The following is a 23,545-nucleotide window of genomic DNA, read 5'->3' as shown; positions in this document are numbered from 1 at the left end:
TTGCTCTTCACCTTGTTTTGCCTGTGTTCACCCACGTTTCGTCCAGCCAAACAATTTTTTCAGGTGCAACTTTCAATATCTCCCTCAGATATCTGCATCTCCATGCGACTATGTCTGGTCACTCGAGTAAAATTTTCCTTCCTGAATATTGTTTCCATCTGAAGCCTAAGTTTCTGAGTACAACAGAAAGGCTGGTTTTTCCACTTGAAATAAACCATTCTCATCCAATGAAACAAGAAGTCTTTTTAGAGTACGAAATTCCTTCTTCACATAATACGCGTATATGTGTCTATGAATAGCATCCTCTTGGAAACAATCTATATTCGTCTTCCTACAAGATCACGATCTTGTCTTCCCTGTGTTGTAAGCACAGTGGAAGGTTCGTCCAGATTTTCAGGCCACTTCTCTCTAGTTATTTTCTTAACAGTAGTCTTTTCGATTTTCAGAGCTGATGCGACTCTTTCCACTACTTTTGTCACTGAAATAAGTGGCCCACCATTTTCCTTTTCTTCTTTGAAATATGTTTGCAAATATATTACAAATTCTCGGGACTGGCCTTTTAATGAAGCACCTCTTCCAAGTTTCTTTGAATTGGACAAAGCCACTGCCTTACCCTATACTGTGTAGAAATTTAACACTAAATTTAACAAGTTTGTAATAAATATTTACACTAATCTGGCACTTATTAGCTATATACACAGACTTCTACGACAGACTTTGCACAAAAATTCTCGAGACTGGCCTTTTAACAAAGGACCTCTTCCAAGTTTCTTTGAATTGGACAAAGCCACTGCCTTAACCCTATACAGTGTAGAAATTTAACACTATATTTAACAAGTTTGTAATAAATATTTACACTAATCTGGCACTTATTAGCTATATACACAGACTTCTACGACAAACTTTGCACAAAAATTCTCGAGATTGGCCTTTTAACGAAGCACCTCTTCCAAGTTTCTTTGAATTGGACAAAGCCACTGCCTTAACCCTATACTGTGTAGAAATTTAACACTAAATTTAACAAGTTTGTAATAAATATTTACACTAATCTGGCACTTATTATCTATATACACACACTTCTACGACAAACTTTACACAAATCACTTGTTACATTAAGGCAAGCACTTGCCACTCTGTAATCTGCACTGGACGCCTGGCAACTGACCACGTTGTTCTGTTCCGAGAGACATGGCAACGTCAAGCCATTACCATAGAAACGTTTACAAATTCCCGTAACGGGATAGGCCAGCTCAACATCTTTCACCTCTCTCCCTTCCACACGAGAATTGTCACAGTCATTCTCTAAGCGGATATAATATAGTAGCAGTAGTGAAGACTGACTCCATAGGAGAAGCAGTTTTATCAAAATATAACAATTTAAAAATGAACAAGAGTGTTATATTTTTTATTGTGTGGGAGTATTTACTCTCTTTCTTCACCTTTTGTCCAATATCCAATAAAAATTTCGATGTTTATATTGATACAAATTTATCAGATGTTTAAAAAATGCAAGTTGTATTAGGTTTTTATAATAGATATTGGTTGCAAAATATAATAAATTGTGGTGATTTTTTTTTTTAAATTAACAAAAAGTTCTAATTAATCAAAATACGAAATTTCCTTTCTATAGCAGTTTGAAAGTTTCTGAGCTCATTACCAGGGTCGGGATATTTGCGGCGAATTACTTTTATTACGCATGAAGGTATGACTTTTCTGTTTCCTCTTCCGAGGGGATTCCAAGAATTAATCCAGTAAACAAACTGTCTGTAAGCTACATAGCGTATGTTCCTGTTATTTACCTCCAGTAACTCTTCCCTTTCAAAATTAGACTCTGTCCTCATGATCATAACATGCCTAGCAGTATTCAACATGTCTCTGTTTAGTACAACAGCGTGAAATGCATTACGAAATGTAATACACTCAGCAATTCCCTTTACATCTCTTATCATTGCATTTTCACAGCAACAGAAACACTCTTGATGAGTTGCTGAAGAAACATATTCACCACAGAAACACCAGTCCATGGTTTCTAGCCAGTCTGCATTCTCACTGCTTTCTTTCCGTATTCTTACAATTTCACATTTCCTGGGTTCAAATTAATACGGCCTGATTCCAGCTATGATTCGTGAAAATAACTATTTTATATAATACACGACACCAGACACTAGAAACTTACACTAATAATAGGAAGAGACTGACGTGGGAAGAAGTTTACAATTACTGTATAAAGTTCAGTTGCTGCTACTCATGGCATACTCGCCAAAGTGGAGTTGTGACGTCACTTCTGTAATTCCGGGAATTTTTAACTGTGGATTGTCGCTGTTCTATTAATCGTACGATGCTTGGGTTTTCACAGAAACTAATCTCTACACCTACTCTGTTAGAATAATTTTCTACCTAAAACTACATTTTTTAAGTTGACAGGGTCTTTAAGTGAAATAAATACGTGATAATCAGTATAGGACTATTGGTAAGTTTTAGAGAATCGAAAATTATATTACCTGTACTTTTAGACCACAGGACATAAGTAATCTGGCAAAATATAATGCTCAAATGTAGCAAAATTACATTGCACTTATAATTCATTCTTCAATTGAGTGGCTTCATGCCAGAGTTGTCTACACCACAAAATTTTTAGCCGCAGATTTCTGCATTTATGTGTGTGCCAAAGTAGCTGTACTAGATAAATATTAGATTATAGTATAATTATGAGAAATAATTTCCAATTGAGAGCATACAGTTTTAAAAACCAAGTAGCTGTACTAGATAAATATTAGATTATAGTATAATTATGAGAAATAATTTCCAATTGAGAGCATACAGTTTTAAAAAACAAGGTCTAAATTTACACTTCAATAACTTGTTGGAGTGTGATTGTGGCTTAGGTAACTCTGGCACTGAGCCACTCAATTAATAAAGGGAATGCTATCAATTATAAAAAGTACCGGTACCTAATACATTGCAAATAATAGATAACGTGAAGATTTAAAAACTAAACATAATCACCTTACGCAAAATAAAAAAAAAAGAACATACTTTTTATGAGTGGATTTCTTCACTTACTGTATTGTTACTTTAAATATATATTAGGGTGGCCCTTATTTTTCAACTTTCTAAAACTTTTGCTCCCACCCCTCTATCTTGTTTCAATCAACAAACTAACGATCTGTGCAAATTTTCAGCTCAACCGGACTACTGCGAGGCGACCCTCATTGACCATGAAGTATTATTATTATTAGTAGTAGTAGTAGTAGTAGTAGTAGTAGTAGTAGTAGTAGTAGTAGTAGTAGTAGTAGTAGTAGTAGTAGTAGTAGTAGTAGTAGTAGTATTACTATTATTATTAGTGTTATTATTATTATTATTATTATTATTATTATTATTATTATTATTATTATTTATGTGCTTTATTCACTTATTTTGTAACTAAACATGATCTTGTCTTTGATGAATGATTTTTCAATTATTGTTTCAAAACTGTTTGTGCTGATCTGCTGGTGTAAAGTGACTTTCAAGACTTTTTTTCCTAGAGTTGTAAAATGGCATCAACCTTTTCAGGTAGTTCGTCATACATGTTAAGAAAAGAATTTTATGTTTCTCTTATTGGCTACATCTCCAATCAAATCATCAGAGTCAAACTACCTTCGAACCGGCAAATTTTAAGAATTTTTTTCTGCAATGTAAGAGTTGTAAATCTTACAACAAAGGAAAGTGTAGCATTGGTGATTCAAGAAGTTTCCATTTTTTTTTTTTGGGCAAAAAGCACGAATTCCTACTAGAAGAACTGACCACTGGATTGATAAGTTATTCAAACTCTATGAGGAATAGAAGGGTTTACAGAAAATGTTGAGTAGAACTGCAGGCAAGGAAAAAGAAAGAGATCTTTTTGTGGAAATTATGAACAACCTCATTGACGTAGCTCATTCAGATGCTTTGGAACGGATGAAAAATGGAGAGGATAAGAATTTCTTAATCCTTCAGCGCCAAAAAGGACGACCAGGCTGCATGGTTGGTGTTGGTGTAGATCAAAAACTAAAACACAAGGAAGAAAGAGCACTGAAACGCAATGGAATGGAAACTGCCAGGAAAGGACCTAGGAAGAAATGTAACAACATTTTACTACTCATCAGCTTGCTACATCACAAACTGATGATTCAACATAAAGCAGCCAGAGCAGTGATGGTGGTGACAACAGTGAAAGAGCAACAACCGCACCACCAGCAATAGTTCCAGCAACTCGAGGTACATTGCAGTTCTTTACTCTCCTTCTCTCTGAAGTTTTTGATAGGTGCAAAATCAGTGATAGAAATGGGGTTTACATACTAATGGCTGCTGCAGAAGCTTTCGGGTGTGATACTGGTAATAAATCGCACTTCTTTTCAATGCCTTAGATAAAAATTTAGAGAAACAAGACACACAAATTATTTTTCTCACTCGAGTGTATGTTCGAGCCTGGTTTTTGTCATCAGAAGCAATTAAAGTGCCTTATCATGATTTCCTATTCATGCGTGAACTGATAAATTATGAGGATATTGATCCAGAAATCAGTAAGGCTGCTGCAAATAAATTTTCTAATCACCTCTGGTACTTAGTTCCCGAAACTGTGGCTCTATCCTCATTTGATGACTATGTTTCAACAGAGGTTAAAGCAAATATGACTCAAAGAAGAGAAAGGAGAAGAAAATCAATTGAAAAGGTACATTCTGCACCAAAATGATATCTTTCTTTACAAATATTGAGTTTTCGTCTTTTGTAACTCCTGGTACTAAAATTTTCTTCACGAGATTTTCTATCAGCATCGATTTCCTCGACAAAGATCCTTCAAATTGAAAGGATGATCCTGTTTACAAAATGGAATTGAAAACTTGAGAAGATAGTTGTTTTGAATGACGTTTGAAGAAGAGAAGTAAACCTCATTCGGGATTATAAATAACATTCTCACAAAAGATGAAACTGAAAAACTATTTGTTTTACAGATCGTTACCAAAGACCGTAAAAAATAACTAACTGCTACTAAATCCTCTTTTAGGAAAATATTGTTCAATTTCATTCGTTTATATATATATTTTGATTCTATAGAAATTATTGTTGTGAATAAAAATGTGTTTCTCTTATAGAAGTTGTAAGCGTTACTAAAAAAAAAACTAATATTTCTTAAATTTTTCATCTTATTTCAGGAATTTTTCGAATTAACTTTTGGAAAATTTCATTCAGAATATTTTTAAACAATTGTTGGGGTTCACAGGATGTCCACATAACATTCTCTGACAATAAAAAAGGAAATGGTCGAGTCAGGGAAGAGTATACCGCTTTTGTATGGAATTAATTGTTGCATATACTATGTTACAACTTCAAAGCGTTTGAGGGTCGCCAAGCATTTGTCCGATTGAGCTGAAAATTTGCACAGATTATTTTTTTGTTGATTGGAACAAGATAAGTGGTGGGAGCAGCACAATTTAACTTTCGGAAAATTACCTATAGCTAAGTGCCACCCTAATATATTGTGTATATATATATATATATATATATATATATATATATATATATATATATATACTGTATATATAATATATATTGCTTGCAGAGTGATAGTATATAATTTTTATGCACGCATGTAATATCAATAAATAACATTTCCTACTTTTTAATAAGATATGGGGCGTTCAGAGCACAAGGGAATGAAGTCCACTTCTGGTCAATTGGGAGATATTTCGTCTGTACATGAGGCTACTTTCAGAGCATAAAAGAATCATGTCATCACAATCTTTGTAATGGTACAGATGTTTAAAATCACACTCTCCTTTAGTGGGTAATTAACTACACATAAAAGACTAATGGCCGGTTTGTCCAAGTATTGTTAGAACACTTAACGACTGTTAAACCTTCAACAGTCTGTTAAATACAGTTTTTCCATTTTTTCAACACCAGTTTGGCTTAACAGGTTCTTAACCGGTTGTTAACTTTAAATGTAGGATTTCAGGCCGTTAACTCATTTAACAAACAGTTAAACATGGCAGATAACACCACAGCTGTTCAGACAAAAGTTGTGAAAATAACATGTTATGTTTCTCTTTGAGGAATGCTTAGAGTAAGGGCCGGTTTCACCAAGCTTCAGTAAATCAGTCCTAATGAAACATTAGCTAGTAATGAACATTAAAATATTTACACGAATACGTTTATATTATGTGCGCTGTCTCCGTAAACTTCAAGGCCAGCACGTGTATCTGCCTCGTCGCGCTAATTACGTATGACTCTCCGGTGGAGCAGTCAGTAGCGAGTTGGCTTGCTATCCCAGGGGCCCGTGTTCGATTCTCGGCGGTAACAATTTTTTTTTATTAACATAACTAATTTTTATACATGTTACCTTTCTTCATTTTTTTAATTTTGTGTAGTGGAACGAATTATTTCGCAAATCTGGCTCCACTAGGAGAATTTAAAAAACTCTTGGGAGATCAATTTTCTTCCCGAAATAAAACTAAGATAAACAAACAAATTAAAGAAAAATAAAAGAAATACACATGTGGATCTAATACATTGTCCACATGCCACCGGCGTCTATCACTGCCTGGCATTTTCGGGGCATTGAGTCCACCAGATCGCGGAAATAGTTCTGGTCCTTAGCGAAATCTTCCCAGGTAGCCAGAACTTGATCCCAGAACTGATCTGGATTTTGAGGTGGGATGTCTCGATATTTGTCAATCCTCTTTTTTCATGCTTTTCCGTGAACCGTCTTTGAACGTTTATGGTGGTGTGCGCAGGGTGATTATCCTGCTGGAAAATTAAATTTCCATCGGAAAGAAAACGATTATAAATTCCAAGAATCCAGCTCTTTCGCTTCTGTTTTAAAGCCAGTGCAAACATATCTTGTCGCTAGCTATAATATAATTCTAATAAATGAAAGTTAATATACCAATTAAGTTTTGTTATGTTTCAAATGCACATTATGTATTAATTTACTAATATTTCTTAGGTACCGGTATGTACTTATAATAATCACTTTCATGTCTTAAAATAAAACTCAGTTATATGTTACCTAGTTGACTAGTTTCAGCTTTGTCTCAGCCGTTTTTATGATATTCTAACCTATGATCAGTTTCTTCTAAAATTTTGAGTACCGGTACCACGATCTTCGTGACGCGGTATCTTTTGTGAATTTTTGTGTCATTCAAATTATCAAAATGATCGGTTTTTAAATGGTTAACATTATCTCCATTTGACTCTTAATTTTCGAGCAGTTCCAGATATAACAATTCTGCGTCGAAACGTTTCGCCATTTTATATTGCAACTAATGAATAATTAAAAATTTAAAGACGGAAATTTCTATCACTAAATTTAATGATAGTTTTACTGGTTCGTTAGGCTAAAGATGCTTGGTGAGATATAAAAATGATTTAATGAACCAGTAAATACATTAATGAATCATTAAAACCTTAATGAAGCTTTGTGAAACCGGCCATAAGACTGGTAATATATAATTTAAAAGATATTTTGGAATATTAATATAGGGAAGGTAATCTTTATAAGTCAATTGATTATCATACTGACGCTTATTTCGGTGCTCAGCTATTACCCATTTAATATTGAGGAAATGTGCGATCTCAACGTGGCAAGAAATTGAAGTCAGATTTGAATATCCTACAAACAGAAATAGGCCACTTGTTCCAATTCACCAGCTACTATTAACTCTGTAGATTCTATGTTACTGGCTCTTCAATTATAGCCGATGTCAATAGTGCTTCAAAATACATAGTGAGTAAATAATAAAATGTTTCAGCAGCAACTGCTTCTTTAGGACGAAATTACATATAATTTATACATGGACCTGAATTAGAGAATTTTATATGATACGGAATTCTCCTCGGGGTTTTGTGTACAGTTGACTACACACACATTCGTGTAACTATTGTCACCTAGTGGTCATAATGCTGAGATTTTTCTAAACAGAAATTCATATTTAGCATTATAAAATATAACCATACTTATAATAATAATTATTATTCAATAGTAGTCAATGCAACTTCATTTATCAACTCTCTGTACTGTATGAATCATGGGTACTGTAACAGGTTATGATTTTATACATGTTTCATGACTTACTCTACAGTGCAGAATTTAAATAATAATAATAATAATAATAATAATAATAATAATAATAATAATAATAATAATAATAATAATAATAATAACAATAATAATAATAATATCAGCCAATAAGAAGTGATCTTACATATGCAAAATCATTACCAACTACTGTTGAGTAGTTAGAATAGTATTAACGACAGTTAAAGTTAAGTGTTGGTTATTTTAAACGAAATTGTGTTGGAAAAATGGAAAACATCTTAACAAAACGTTAAAAATAAACCAGCTGTTAATTTAACATTTGTTAAGCCAAATTAAACATTACTTGGAAAAACTGGCCATAAGTCTAATTTTCTGAAAAGCTTATTTTTGTGACTTGACTCCCTTGTGCTCTGAGCACCCCATATATCCGGCAAAAATAATACACTAGGAATATCTGCAGAAACAAAACAACAATAATTGCTATGCAAATGACAACATAGACAACTCACAAATATAAAATAATTTCAAATAAGCACTTCAACCCAATTTGAAAAGATAACAACATACCTCTTGATTCTTGAAAGGACGGTTTTAGGTAAATGCTGCCTGATGTTAACTTACAGATTGACACATTAAAATGGAAGATATTGTAATAGGGCTTAATATAGGTAGGTAACTATTTACATTTTATAACCCCATTTAAAGATAATATTGGGAATGCCTGCAAAACAAAATGATGTACAAATGACAATGTAGATACCCTTCCCAAAAGAAACTAATTTTAAATAAGCACTGTAATTCAATATGAAAAGATAACATATGCCTACCTCTTAATTTTTGGAAGGATGGTTTTAGGTTAATGCTGCCTGATGATGACTTAAAAATTGACACATTAAAATTTAATATATTATAATAGGCCTTCATGTAGGTTAGGTAACTATTTACATTTCTAACCCAATGAAATATATTAAGAATGCTTGCAAAACAAATTGATGTGCAATTGACAATATAGATCCCCCCCCCCCCCAAAAAAAAAAAAATTAAATAAGCACTGTAATCCAATATGAAAAGTTAACATTATAGGCCTACCTCTTAATTCTTGAAAGGATGGTTTTAGATAGATGCTGCCAGATGACGTAGAGATTAACAATTAAATTACAAGTCAATTTACGTTATAATACTCATAGGTTATTATTCACATTTACAACCCCATTGAAAAATAGAAACTGGTAATGCCTGAAAAGAGTGCAGTAAATAAAAACCACACAGAAAAAAAAGAATTAATGGTAACTAATAAGTACCTAGCACAAAAAATTCATATGATAATACAGTTACATACCTATTGATTCATAAAGAGGATGGATTTTGTTAGATGCTGGCTAATAATTGTTCTATGTGAATTAACATTGTAAGATCTTGCTGTGTGATAGCATCTAATTTTAGTGTACATCTCAACTGTTAAAGACACTATTCTTAAGATGTGATAGTCAGGAAACTCGTTTTCTAACACGTGTTCCTGCAGTTCAGGGAATATTTCATTAATGTTTATCTGTTCTAGGACAGTTCTCTTTATCTTTAGACCTACATTACCTTCAGGTGGCATGCCATTTGTTTCCTTTAACAACTGTCTAATGGAACATTCACACAATCTACAAATCTTTACAATGTCTGCTGATGGAATTGCCAAATCCCCATTGTCTTTTCTCAACAAAAACGCTATAGGTCGATTTCTAAAATGAGGTCTAGATCACGACCATGGCTTTAAACCATGTTTGGGTTTATAAAACGAGATCTCATTCAATTTTTTCAGCCATGGCTCGAAACCATGGTCTGAATCAGAGACCAAGGCTAGGGTAGGTTTAAAACCATGGCTTCATGTATACAAGATGGAGCCAGTAGATCAGCTGGATGATTATCGAAGGCAAATTTGTGTCCTACAAGCATTACAATCCCAGATTAAAGTATTGAGGGACAGGAATAATCCTTTTGAAGTATACAACGAAGATAATTTCAGGCGAAGATTTCGGTTTTTAAAGGAATCGACGCAACATTTAGCAAGAATGCTAGACAACCTACAGCAAAATGCAAGAGGCGGCAGGTTACCAGTTTTATTACAGCTTCTTGTTGCTTTGAGGCAAGTTAGATATAATGGTATTTTATACCTATTAATTATACCTTTATGCCCATAAGACAATGTAACTTATTTCTTACTCATTACAGTAGTTTTGGAAAATTTATTTAATATTTTAAGGTCTTCAAGAATATCGAGAAAACATGATTTTGTTTCATTTTAGGTTTTATGCTACTGGGGCTTTCCAAGCAGTCACTGCAGATTTCTTTGGTATACATGAAAGTACAGCGTGCAAAATTGTAAAAAGTGTTTCAAGAGCTATAGCAACATTAAAGCCACAATTCATTTATTTCCCAATAAGAGCTCAATTGCCCCAAGTTCAAGATCGCTTCTCCCAACTATCAGGGAAAAGACAATTATCAAAACTGTTTAGAATACCTATAAATTACTAATAATGAAACGGTTAATTCTAATATCATATCTTATCTTACAGTATATTATTCTATTAAGCTGGAGTACTTATTTAAAACATTACTTTCTATCAATTTACTTTTCAATTTTATTTTCAGAAATAATTTTCCTGGAATAAATGGTGCCACTGATTGCACCCAAATTCAGAATTTTGGCGCCAAGCAGGCAAGAGGCTCTCATATTTTTTAACAGATAGCATTTTTATTCTATTAATTGTCAGGTTTGTGAAAACATTCCTATTGGATTAATTGAAACACAAATTAGATAAATTAATAAATTGTAATACATTTTAATTAATTTAAAAATAAATGTAATGTTTCAGGTTATTTGTGATGCTGACATGTGGATCACAAATATAGTTGCAAGATGGCCTGGTTCGACTCATGACAGTCGTATTTTTAGGAATTCAACCATCAAGACGGTTTTAGATCAGGGTAGATGTAACGGCCATCTTCTTGGAGACAGTTATGCATGTACCAGGTACTTGTTAACACCTGTACTTCATGAATGCACTGCTGCTGAAGGTAGACATAATGCTGCCCATCGACGAGCTAGAAATGTGGTGGAGAGAGTATTTTGGAATATGGAAACGAAGATTTCCTTGTCTGCAGTACACTCTGCGAACAAAAGTCCCTAACGGCCAGCTCATCATTATTGCTACAAGTATACTGCATAATTATGCCATTCACAGAAGGGGAACCAGACTTTGACAATGAGCCACTCCCGGATGAAATTGATGTTGTCCCTGTACTGGATGAGAGAGAATATGGCTGGAATCAACTGGAGGAACCACATTATCAACACACATTTCGAATAAATTCCTCAATTTCACATCTACTTTTCAAAAAATCACTAACACCATTGTACAGATAACTCACATTTTTACTAATTTATAGTTTGAGATTACATATCGAATTTTAATGAGTCAAATTTCATAGTAATAATACATAACATTAATTCTTAATATAAATACACTGAAATATATACATTTAAGAAGAGCAATTGACAAAACATTATACAGGAAAGACAACATAACAAAATTAATTTTTAGGAGAATTATTTTATAACAAGCAAAATGGATCAGAACTTTTTTTTAGTTTTAACATTTCAAAACTATTATACACTGAGAGGCAAAAAAGCATTTTTGTCAGAAATTTCATTGTTGACTTAAGATATGAGAAATTAATTGTTGATTTGTGATATATGAAAAGAAATTCATGTATCATGAACTGATCCTAAGGATAATGTACAGTTTTCAAGTGGCCTGGTTTTTTTTGCCTCTCATTGCCAGGTGTATCAATATTGTTAAAGTTTTAACAACCAATAATTGCCAACTTTATGGCTGTTAAATCACAAGTACGGTGCACTAACAATAAAGATGGTTAAAAGTTTGCTTAAGAGCTGTAAATTTTAATTGGTTAGTAACAATAATTAATTACTTTGAATTGGATGAATACAAGATAGTAGACACAATCGGCAATGATAATTTTGAAGATTAAATGCTGCAGTTGGATTAACTGAATTGACATGAAGGCCAACATGATTAAATAAAAGTAAGATATCCAAAGAAAAACAAGACCAAAAAATGTAGAAGTTAGGATTTTTTTATTTGCACTGAAATCCGCCCTTAAAGGTAAAAAATGATTTTATAATTTTCCAATGCCTTCACATGTACAATCGTCAATTGTCACCTAAGCTGCTAATATCTATATGCCTTCCACTACATCACTGAACATGTGCATCAATAAAATATTATTTTACTCTGAATTAAACTTTTATTTTATTACAACACGCATGTTCACTTTTACTTCAAAATCTTTTGATTAAATGAATGTGAAATACTTTTCTTTTTTGCATGACAGAATTTGAATTGGAACACCCTACTTCACAGAGAGAGACAACCACTACTGCTATAAAAAACCTGCTTCGAGCACAAGTTTGCCTTCCTTCCATCCCCTCCTGCCTGTCCATATAAGAAAACTCAGCTGATTAGTGAACATAACTCAGCTGCTCCACAAAGTGACGTTTCAATGTACAGTATACAAAACTGTATTTTTACTTGAAACTATAATGTAACAATTTTATGAAATCAATTATATTATTTAACGTTATAAATAATTATATTATTATTAGAAATGCTTGAAAAATTACATTCAATGATACTTGTACAAAAGGCATGTAGCATACAAAATATTCTAGGGAAGTTGAAAAGAAAAATCATTATACACTGCATACCATTCCACATTATTTTAGTGAGTTATCAAACTTAATATTTGCTTTGTATTTACATAACATCTCTACCAACTAATTCCATTTCAAATTTCGAAAAATTTGCTATTCCCTGTCTGTCCTTAATTGGCTCCATTTTAACAGTATCAAAACTTTCGTATTGCAAACCAAACAATCAGCAAATGGAATGGCTAAGATGGTACAGTTTTATATTCAGTGGGAGAAATCGGTAGGTTGAGAGGTTAAGTTTGATTGCTAACTAACGCCAGTAACAGTAATCGTTAATATTTGACTATAATTATTTATTTACTGTGCCACCTTTGCTTATCTTAAAAGTTAATAATTCACATTAACGTTTTCGATACATTTGTATCATCTTCAGATGTAGAGTATTAATGAACATTTATGTTGAAAACCTTGCCTTATGGTATGGAACTTTTTGTGATGGTTTTCGGATCATGTTAGTGTGAATTGCTCTAACTTAACTTAGGTTGGTCTGTGATACACTTGTTATATTAAGTTAAGATCACTTGCAGTGCATGTAGTACAATTAAAAGATTTAAATTATTTAAAAGTTATATAAAACTATTAATGTGATCAGAGAAATGTGAAACATTATGAAAACACTTTAAAAAAAAAACACTGTAAACACTTGTTAGCCAGTTTTTGACTTCGTTAGATGCGACTGCTTCAGTTGTTCTTGATATTTAACAACGATCTAAAACACTGTATCTATTTTATCACTAACATGTCTATATTATTAAATGTATATTGTTAAAGCATTTCATTAGGTGTGGTCGATAAATGTGAAAATCGTAGATAGAGGCCTATGCTACTGGTACAAGATGGATGTTGTCGAGTCCATGAGTTTAATACAGCCTTGCGTGTCTGTAACAATATGCATAAATGTTAATAAATTGAATTGGAATTTGGCTAGTGTTGTTTTAATTTTGGTTGAAACTGCTTGGGGTAATAACTATTGCGAAAGAATGACTTACAATTTGACATGTGTTGACTGCTCCTGCTTGATGCCTGGCTGATACTAAACTGGTGGGCTCGCTCACAATATTTTAGGTTACGTCATCTAGTACCGGAAGTGGAGGGGGAATTGGTGGGATCTGTGTATGTGTTTGTTTGGGCGGGAATAATTTGAATAAGTTGAAAAGTGGATTGTTTGTGTTAGCTATTTGTTCGTTTAGAAGGGGTTTTCCTGAGTTGAATTCCTTTATGATGTGGAATTGTTCAGCTGTTTCTATTGTGGGATCATTTGTGATTTTTAGTATTTTCAAAGTTTCGTTTATATTTGCTAATTCATGATTTTCGTCTATGAGGTGTTGTGCGAATTTGGATCTGTTCCTATTATAATTGAAATCGGAGGTATGTTCACGGAATCTTATTTTAAAATTGCGCCGGGTCTGTACTATTAAGTTTTAGTGCAATTTTTACATCTTAATTGGTATATGCCACTGTTTAGGAGGGGTTCATAATTGTTGGTTTTATTGGAAATTATGTTATTTAATTTATTGTTGGTACGGGGGGCTATATTGATGTTTTGCTTTTTGAAGAAGTTACTAAGTTTATTTGAGATCTTACCATAATATGTTAAACTGTGCCATTGTTTTTTGTTTTGTGTTTTCTCGGGTTGAAGTGTTGTGAAATCTTTTTTATGTAATTTTGTTTTCCTCTTTTGTATTAAGTTATTGATTAGTTGTTTTTCATATCCGTTTTCAGTGGCTGTTTTATATAATTGAGTTCTTTATTGTAATTGTTTTTATTTAACGGGGTTGTAAGTAATCTGTCAATAAGGAAACGGAATTTACTAATTTTGTGTGTGGTGGGATGTATGGAATGTTTGTTTATAGAATGTGTAGTTGCTGTTTGCTTCCTGTATATGTCAAATGTTATTGTTGGGGGTTCTATTGTTATATTTAGATCTAGGAAATTAAGACTATTCTTGTTACTTTGTTCTAATGTAAATTTTATGTTCTGGTGCCATTTATTAAACTCATCTAGTATTTGATTGTTTGTGTTTTGAGTATTTTCATATATTATTATTGTGTCGTCGATGTATCTTGCGTAAATGCTGAAGTTGAACCTATTGTTTAAATTATTTATGTGTTTGTTTTCTAGGTCTTGTAGGAATATATTAGCTAGGTATCCAGACAAGGGGTCGCCCATGGCTAATCCTGTTGATTGGGTGTATATTTTATTGTCAAATTTGAAATAATTTTGTTTTAATGATGTTTTTAGTAATTGGATAATTTGTTGAATTAGATTGTTGTCTAATTGGGCTTCATTGAGTTTTTTGATAATTATGTTAATGGTTTCATCTATTGGTATATTAGTGTATAGGTTTGTAACATCTAGTGAAAGTATTTTGGTATTGTTCGTAGTTTTTAGTTTTTGAAGTTTTTTTTAATTTGTTTCGTGTTGATGATGGTATATTGAGTGTCTTGAATAATGTTATTGCTTAAGAATTTGTATAAGTGTTTATTAATTTTACAGTTTGGGGGTTCTCTGCAATTCACTATTAGTCTCATTGTCATTTCTCTTTTATGTGTTTTGGGAAGTGTTTTTAAGTTGGGTGCTTTGGGGTTCTTCATGATGAAATTGTGGGTTTTATTTTTTGGTATAAAATCAGGTGCGTTTTTTATAGCGGTTTTTATTTGTTTTTGGTATGTTTCTGTGGGGTCTGATTTCACTTCCGTGATCTGGTTGCTGTTGAAGAATGCATTGGTTTCATTTATATATTCTGTTTTGTTCATCAGTACTACTGCATCATTTTTGTCTGCTTTTATGTGTAAAATGTTGTTTTCTTTTAGTTTTTGTTTTAATTGTTTTAATTCTTTATGTTGGTCTTTGGCTGTTTTGAACTCTTTTTTGGTGATTGGGTGTTTTACGTACTTTTCTATTATTTTTGCGGTGCTGTATTGTAGGAATTCTTTGTTTTCATGTTCACTGTTCTGTATAATATGTTGGGTTTCAATTGCTATATTTTCTATTACTTTTTTAATATTGCTTGGTGGATAGTTATGTTTATATCCGTTATTTAGGATGTTTACTTCTAGATGTTTAATTTGAGAGTTGTTAAGTTTACTATCCTATTGTTGAATGTAGGATTGTTGGGTTGTTGTTATGACTGGTTGGTGATTAGATTGTTTAGTTTTCTCTGTAGTGTTTCGTGTTTACGTTTCATTATTTTGTTTATTTTCTCTTGACTGTTTTGATATATGTTATCCCATTGGTTGCTCTAAAGATTTTGCTAGTTGTAAATGTAGGTCGTAGAGTTTCTTGTTCAGATAGTCTTTCTTTTTTGTGTAAGAATTTGATTTCGTTTTTCATACGTAATTTCTGGTATTGGTTGTTAGTTATTTGAGCTGGCTGTGTGTAGAATCTGAAGATGATACAAATGTATCGAAAACGTTAATGTGAATTATTAACTTTTAAGATAAGCAAAGGTGGCACAGTAAATAAATAATTATAGTCAAATATTAACAGCTTATCGGCATATTACAACATGAAATTAGTAATCGTTAAGTTAGGTACACCCTACAAGCAGTTTTAATACCCGTAAACTTTAGTAGTCTTTACGAAACAGCCGAAATTAATCAAGGTCAGTGCACTTCGCCATGAGTGCAGTTGTAACTCAAATAAATCCAAGTTTTTGCCTCTCAGTGTAGTAGCTATAAATTTAATGTAAATAAATCTAAGTCATGATGTTTCTTAATTCACAGTTCTTTCTGCAGCAATAATAATTTTAGTTTAACTTTCTCTTTTTCAATTCTTAAAATGTCCATCTTTTCCTTATGTTCATCCTCCGCCATCTCCAAAATTCTTTGGTGAAATTCGTTTTCACTGCTGCATTTTTTCATTTTATTCCTGAAAGAAGACAAAATACTCAATGTAAATAAATTATGATTATTATTATTATTATTATTATTATTATTATTATTATTATTATTATTATTATTATTATTATTATTATTATAGGCTGTTTTAACTGTGGTAAATTGTGTTTTTCTTTTCTAATACTTGCATGTGATTTAATTAATAAAAATCATAGGCCTAATAATATCTTACAGTACGCACATATCCTATTGTATAATATGTAACTACAAATATTTTTGTTAACAAACTTCAAACATGAATATTTTTATTAATGTTAAAATGCTGTGTTATGTTTACACTTACTTCACAGGTCTATCTAACTCTGTTTCCAATGGACTAGTTACTGCAATTGTCTCCTCTGTCTCTATTGCTAGTCTGGGTCCCTCCTACAGTTTAAAATAATTACATTATTTCAGTGGTGCTAACAAAATTATTGTTCAATATTATTAAACTGCATTAAGTGCATACAAAATTGTAATGTAGACGTACCTGAAATGAAATAAAGTCATCATTCATTGTGTCTGCTAGAGGATCAAATTGTCCTTGAAACATTTCTGCCAAAATGTCTTGTGATTTTCTGGTAGATGTTTAGCAGGACCTCCCCAGTTCTTTTGGCATCTCTTCTGGCTTCGTCCATGTCAGCTTTCGTTTTCATTTTTAATCTCTTCCACAAACCTGTACACATAAAATTTATGCAGTGTAGATGTTATAATTATAATTATGTTATTTTTGTATTTATAAAATACAATATAATATTCAAATAAATACTATTACAAACGACATGAATTTACTTAAATACTTTATTTACTTCATGAATAAATAGAATTAAATTCATTTTATATACACACAATATGTGTGTGTGTTAACGATTCTCTTATAAAATAATTCAAATTCAATAGCATACCATAGATAGTACTGCCTGAATATTTCAGCTACAATGTAGTACTATTGGGTATACTGACCTTGTAAATGTATTATTTCTCTCCCTGGCTTTCCTGGGGTCGATGAATTAAATTCTTTTTGTATTGACGACCAAGCTTCCTTTTTCTTAATTATTATTTCATTATTGTATCCTTTATCTACTAAAATAGGATATTTTCGGCATATTTCTGCCAATAGCAGCTTGTCTTCCTCTCGAAACTTCGACATATTGTATATCTGAAAATAGAACCATAATTCATTTAGTTTTAATTGATATTTTGTTGTCACATTAATCCATTTAAATTTAGATTATTAATTAAACGCATATTTTTTCTGTAAATTAGTAAATATACCATTAACTTACCTCGGAACAAAAGAATTACTGCAATCTTCCAATACAAAATATTAATTCTGTTGCTCATTTCTTTCTAATGTCGACTGTCAATCATGAATAAAGATTGACTCTTTGCTGCATTGCCATACACAAAAATCATGAACCGCGGTTTGTTCTCAAGCCGCGTCTCGACATCGTTTTAGAAATCCACAAGGATTCAGACCTTGATCACGGTTTAAAAGCCGTGGTTTGAAGCCGTGGTCTAGACCTCGTTTTAGAAATCGACCCTATGTGTTTGAGGGATTTGTTGCCACACAATGATTCCTCACATTGATGACAATGCAGCTTCTTCTTTATGTTTCACAATAAACCCTGATATATACACACACGAACATTTTCATAATACTCCGAAAACATTGGGGATGAAAGAAAAAGGAGGCTGTATAACTGCTTTGGGGATGGATATTCTGGCTCATCAAATCACCTTCGATTGTGAAAATTGATAGCATCCCATGACAGTAAATGTGTAGATGTGATTCCTATGCAACTGCTAGTTGTTTTGCATCTTATGTCATTGACAAGTAAACTCTTATATGCAGCCTTAAATTCCTGGGCTGATGGGTTATTGTTTATAATCCAGTCTGCTTCGAATCATGCTGAAAAATATTTCTATACGATCCTGGCTAAATTTATAAGTAGGCAGGTAATTTAACTTACAAGTATCTATTAAATCTGGTAAATAATCTTCACACCTCTACAAAGAGATAGGAAACCAATAATTGCGGTCTTTCTTGGGGTTCGATATAAAAGTCTGCCTTCTCTGTCTTTTAGTCCTAGCAAATACCTGTTTGCAGAATCTAAGAAACTTAAGAGTCACAGCTTTGTTTCTTGCAGACAGTTCACTTTTGTATTCCTTACACAATATGCTCTTTGAATTTAGGATATCGAATAACAAATAAAAAAACTGACAAAATCTAGCTGTTGGCTCAGTGCCATCAAATTCTTTTAACTTTAGATCACTGCAAAGAAACAAAAAACAAGAGTGCATTTCCCACAGAGGCACTTAGTACTTGCACTGCCAATTTGACTTTCATCTTTTGGCATTTATAATGAATGTGGTGTTTACATAATTTATTTGCTAAAGTCAATGACTCATTACTTTGAACATCCTCAAGCATCTCTATGTATTTCCAATTAATTTCTTCATCATTTTTATTTTTGAGGTGATATTAATGCCCTGTAAGCGAATGATACATTCTCTAATTAAATTTCCCTGTATTTCAGCTGATAAGACATTAATCAAAAAAATAACTCACTGGAATTTTAAAAGATAATGCCAACTACCATGAATACTAAGACTTCTCTGCTTCTTCTAAATCATCCACACAAATTCCTTCACCAAGATCGACATACCCTGTAAAGGAGTGACCATCCCATTCAACAGCCTTTCTTATTGCCATTTCATAAAAAATTAAGGAAACATAAATTGGGTGTGGTGAACTTGAAGCTTTCTGTTCTAGAACCAGGAAGGCTTCTTCTGTGAAACCTGGATTTCCACTTACAATATTGCGCCACTTTCTTAATGTGTTGACATGTGGCAAATGCATATTAAAACACTGTCTGACATAATCATAGGTAGCTGGTGAGTAAAGGTGTAAAGTCAAAGAAAACTTTTTAATGCTCTCTGATTGTTGACTTAACATGTCAATAAAGAAATCTGAAAAATTATTTTTCAATACTTGTATGTGGTCATTTATTAGGTGTTTTCTTTCAATTCATGAACTAAATCTTTTAAAATGCTTATTGTTGCACTTTGCCTATCACACTTTTTCTGACAAGTCACAGTTTCTTTCCTTAGTGAGCTTGTTTTTTCATTTACTAGTACCACTGCTACTTTGAATATCATAATCATTTTCATTAGTAATTACATCGAGTTCCACTTTCCTTTTTAATGACATACAGAGTGGTGTCTCAACCTACAAAAAACAACCTCTATTAAGTTAAAACATCTACCACAATGTAATATTAAATGTAAATACAGAATTTATACACTTACTGTACTGTACTGAGGTACTGTAGATAGCTTATGACTATTTGCTGTTAAACGTCAAAAGATGGTCCAACAGAAAATAAAAACTCCCCCCCCCCCCCCAGAATCCCATTAGTGGTATTTAGTTTCCACAGGAAATTGTGTGGTCACTTCCTTACAGTTGAAACATAGCATGTTCTCCAACAAGATCAAACCCACAGCTGGCTAATCTATTAGTCTAGTTTGGCCTATACATATTGATTATTAATCCTGACTCGTAAGTTCGTGAAGTAGGCTTGGCTATTACAGCCATTTACAGTATTTATTATCTGTATACTTATTTATCCATATATGGATTTTGAATTAATGTTTATTATCTTGCAGATAAATTAATTTACATAATAAAAAAAATAATTACCTTTCTACTAATTGTGTTTAACATCTGATGTGTAAGTCTAAATAATTCACTCAGTGTGATTTCTCTACAATCTGATATACCGGTTCTAACAATTAAGTATTCTTTATTGTTGTAAACTAGCCTACTTACTAATTGATTTTTAATTATATTGATATTGTAAGAACTTGATTTTTGATGATATTGATATTGGAACAGCAGAGATAATATATCGTACCTTTTGCAAATGTCTTGGAAAATTAAACAGACATGGTACAGCATCATCTTTCTAAATTCTATTGCCATTACTTTCCCAAAAATCTGTATCTTTAAAATGAGCCGAACACAATTTTACATAATGTGAAGACACAAATTTATCTCTTTTAATAGCAACAAGCCACTTAGCAAGTAGCTCGGGCTTCTTCAAAGGGAACCTGTAGAGATAGATTGTTGCCTAATTATAAACTTTTTCAACTACCATACCTAAGAATTGTATATACATGTTACAGTTTCAATATAGCCTCCAGAATTCAATTTTATTATTTTAAAGGATGTGTACTCGTAAAAATAATTCCTAACCCTCTCAGCCATGTGTTATTGCACTTATATGCTGCAGAGGAAAGCACCAGTTTACACTATTTACAAAGCACATCACTTCATATCAACTATACATACAGTCCTCTCTGTAGACTGAACACTCAAAAAAGTTTCATATCCATTGTTCAAGAATTAAAACAGAAAATCAATATCCCGAATTTAAAAGAAAACCCACAAATTAAACCAAACCCTTTAACTCTATTAAATATGGAAAATAATCTAAATTTAACAGAAGAAATACTGAAATCAGAAGTAAACACTGAAATACTAAATTGTCTTTAGAGACAATTAATATTAGATACCCTCCACAAAACTGGCTTCATTTATACACTGACGGATCCTTGATCTCCAGAGAACAAGGTGCCGGTGCAGGTGTTACGTGCTGTCTCTTCTCACTTTATAGATCTCTTGGGTATGGAACAACAAGTTTTGATGGAGAAATCATTGCAATAAGTGAAAGTCTCAGGAATCTTCTATGCCACATCAGTAAATTTAAAAATACAGTTATATTGTCAGACTCCACAGCAGCTATTCTATCAATAGTCTCTAAACACACACCTTCATCTCAAACAGCAGAAATAACTAAAATGCTCTCTCAATTAATATCACTCAATAAAAGAATTGTATTCCAATAGATACCATCCCACTGTGGAATCCTGGGAAACGAGAATGCGGATGCTTTAGCAAAGAAGGGCAGCATTGCTACTTACAGACCTGTTACTAATCTACATATTACTCTGTGAAAAGATTTATTAAATCTACATACTTAGACTTCAACAAACAAAATTTGATAACACAATCCCATGGGAAAAAATGGAACTCTCTGCATCAAAATCCACAGTTAATTCCCGATTTACCACGAAAATCGTCTGTAGCTGCATTTAGATTGGCAACAGGCCATGATTGTTTGGCCAAACACCTGCATAGAATTGGAATATATCAGTCCCCTAACTGCCCATTGTGCAACTCAAACCAAGAAATGGATTCGGAACACCTCAAAATCTGTGTTTCAGTGGCTGGTCATGATAATATCTTTGAAAAATATTGGAGTGCAAGAGGTCAAATGACTTTATTGTCAAACGCCTGGCATTAGAAAACAACAACATATCAACTATAATAATATTTATAAAACATAAAAATACATTCTATTATCACATCAATTTACATCACTTTCACAGTATTCACAAAAAGCCAAGACAAAACAAAGCACAAGCCTGACACTAAAGTGTTTATCATTGTTTCTACTAGTAACATGGCAGCGTAAAAATGCACAGACCAGTTCAATTTTGGACAGAACACTAGCGCTCCATGTGAGTGTAGTATACTATATACAACGCCTTTGGTTCTACTGTATTATGTTACTGTGACATTATCGTAAATATTTGATATTTTATTATAGAAACTCAGCTCTATAGTCATTATCAATTGATTTTTTTCAGTTTACTGGCACATGAAACTTAAGGTACCATTTGCTTTAAATTTGTTATTGATATTTACCCATTTTTTTTTTTTTTTTTTTTTTTTTTTGCTATCTTTTCTTTTTTTTTTCCAATATTTTAAATGTATTCAATTTGTTTAAGTCACGATGATACTGGATAGCATTTCAACTATTGTAAACTCTACCTTAGGCCGATTTTGTTTAACAAGAACTAACAATTCGCATTTTCTCATGTCATCATCAAAAGAGATATTCTTTATTAAAAACCTGTCCTCCACATTTCGTTTTAAGGAATTTACTGAAGGCACCTTATATTTTCCTATTTATTGTAGTATGAAACATTGTTCATACGTATTTTACATCATAGCAGTCTTAACAAAAACCAAAAACTGAGCCAATCTTGTTACCTTTCATGAGAAACAAATACTTTGATTCTTTACTTACTCCAGTTTGTCAAGGATGTTGAGTAGCTTTTGAGGGCTGGAATATGGTCCATAGCAGTCACTGCTGGGGTTAGGTAGACAGTCTGCTGCCTGGTAGATAACCAGACCATACTGTGTGCTTGTGCTCTTTAAAAAAAATTGTTGGAATCATATTGTGGTATGAATATGAATATTGGACACGAAATGTTTAAGATTCAGAGTAGTCACTGATTTGATTGATAAGACAGACTGCTATCTGGTAGACAACGAAACCTAAGTTAATGTCATGTCTTCGATCCTGTATGAAAAGACAACACTGCAAATTGAAAGCCATACCAATCCAAAATGCATATCGCAGGTCCGGTACTGTAACTAGGTAACTCGATTTTTCCTGGTGTAATTTATCTACATCAGTAGATTATTTAAGTGTAAGCTTATATATCTATTATGAGCTCTTAAACCAAATTTATTTTAATAAATCTGCTATACAGCACTACTACACATGGAGCCAAAGGTTGAATGCACAAAAACTATTTCCTGATCATTTCAAAACATTAGATTTGCAGTTATCTATACTAGAATTAACGAATGTTTGTACTTCTGAAGGTTAACATTATGAGTGAGGTGGGGGACATTGCCATAGCAATGCCCTCTCACCCTGCTGCCTCCAACCTTCAACAAGCATGCGAAAA

General features: G+C 32.6%; 1 protein-coding gene across 6 annotated transcripts in view; it reads right to left on the bottom strand.

Annotated features, from left to right (window-relative positions):
- Nucleotides 1-23,545, bottom strand: part of MED25 (Mediator complex subunit 25) — a 247,691-nt gene that overhangs the window by 215,856 nt on the left and 8,290 nt on the right. For 5 of the 6 annotated variants that reach the window (XM_069840860.1, XM_069840862.1, XM_069840861.1 and 2 more), the window contains exon 4: nucleotides 22,876-23,000. The exons of the other annotated variant lie outside the window; for it this stretch is intronic. In XM_069840860.1, the coding sequence (XP_069696961.1) occupies nucleotides 22,876-23,000 (125 nt within the window). The remainder of the gene's footprint in view (nucleotides 1-22,875; nucleotides 23,001-23,545) is intronic. 6 annotated transcript variants of the gene reach the window in all.

Source organism: Periplaneta americana, chromosome 12, assembly GCF_040183065.1.
Source record: "Periplaneta americana isolate PAMFEO1 chromosome 12, P.americana_PAMFEO1_priV1, whole genome shotgun sequence".
NCBI lineage: Eukaryota > Metazoa > Arthropoda > Insecta > Blattodea > Blattidae > Periplaneta > Periplaneta americana.
The sequence above is the reverse complement of the archived record's forward strand: the minus strand, read 5'-3'. Positions and strand labels throughout refer to the sequence as shown.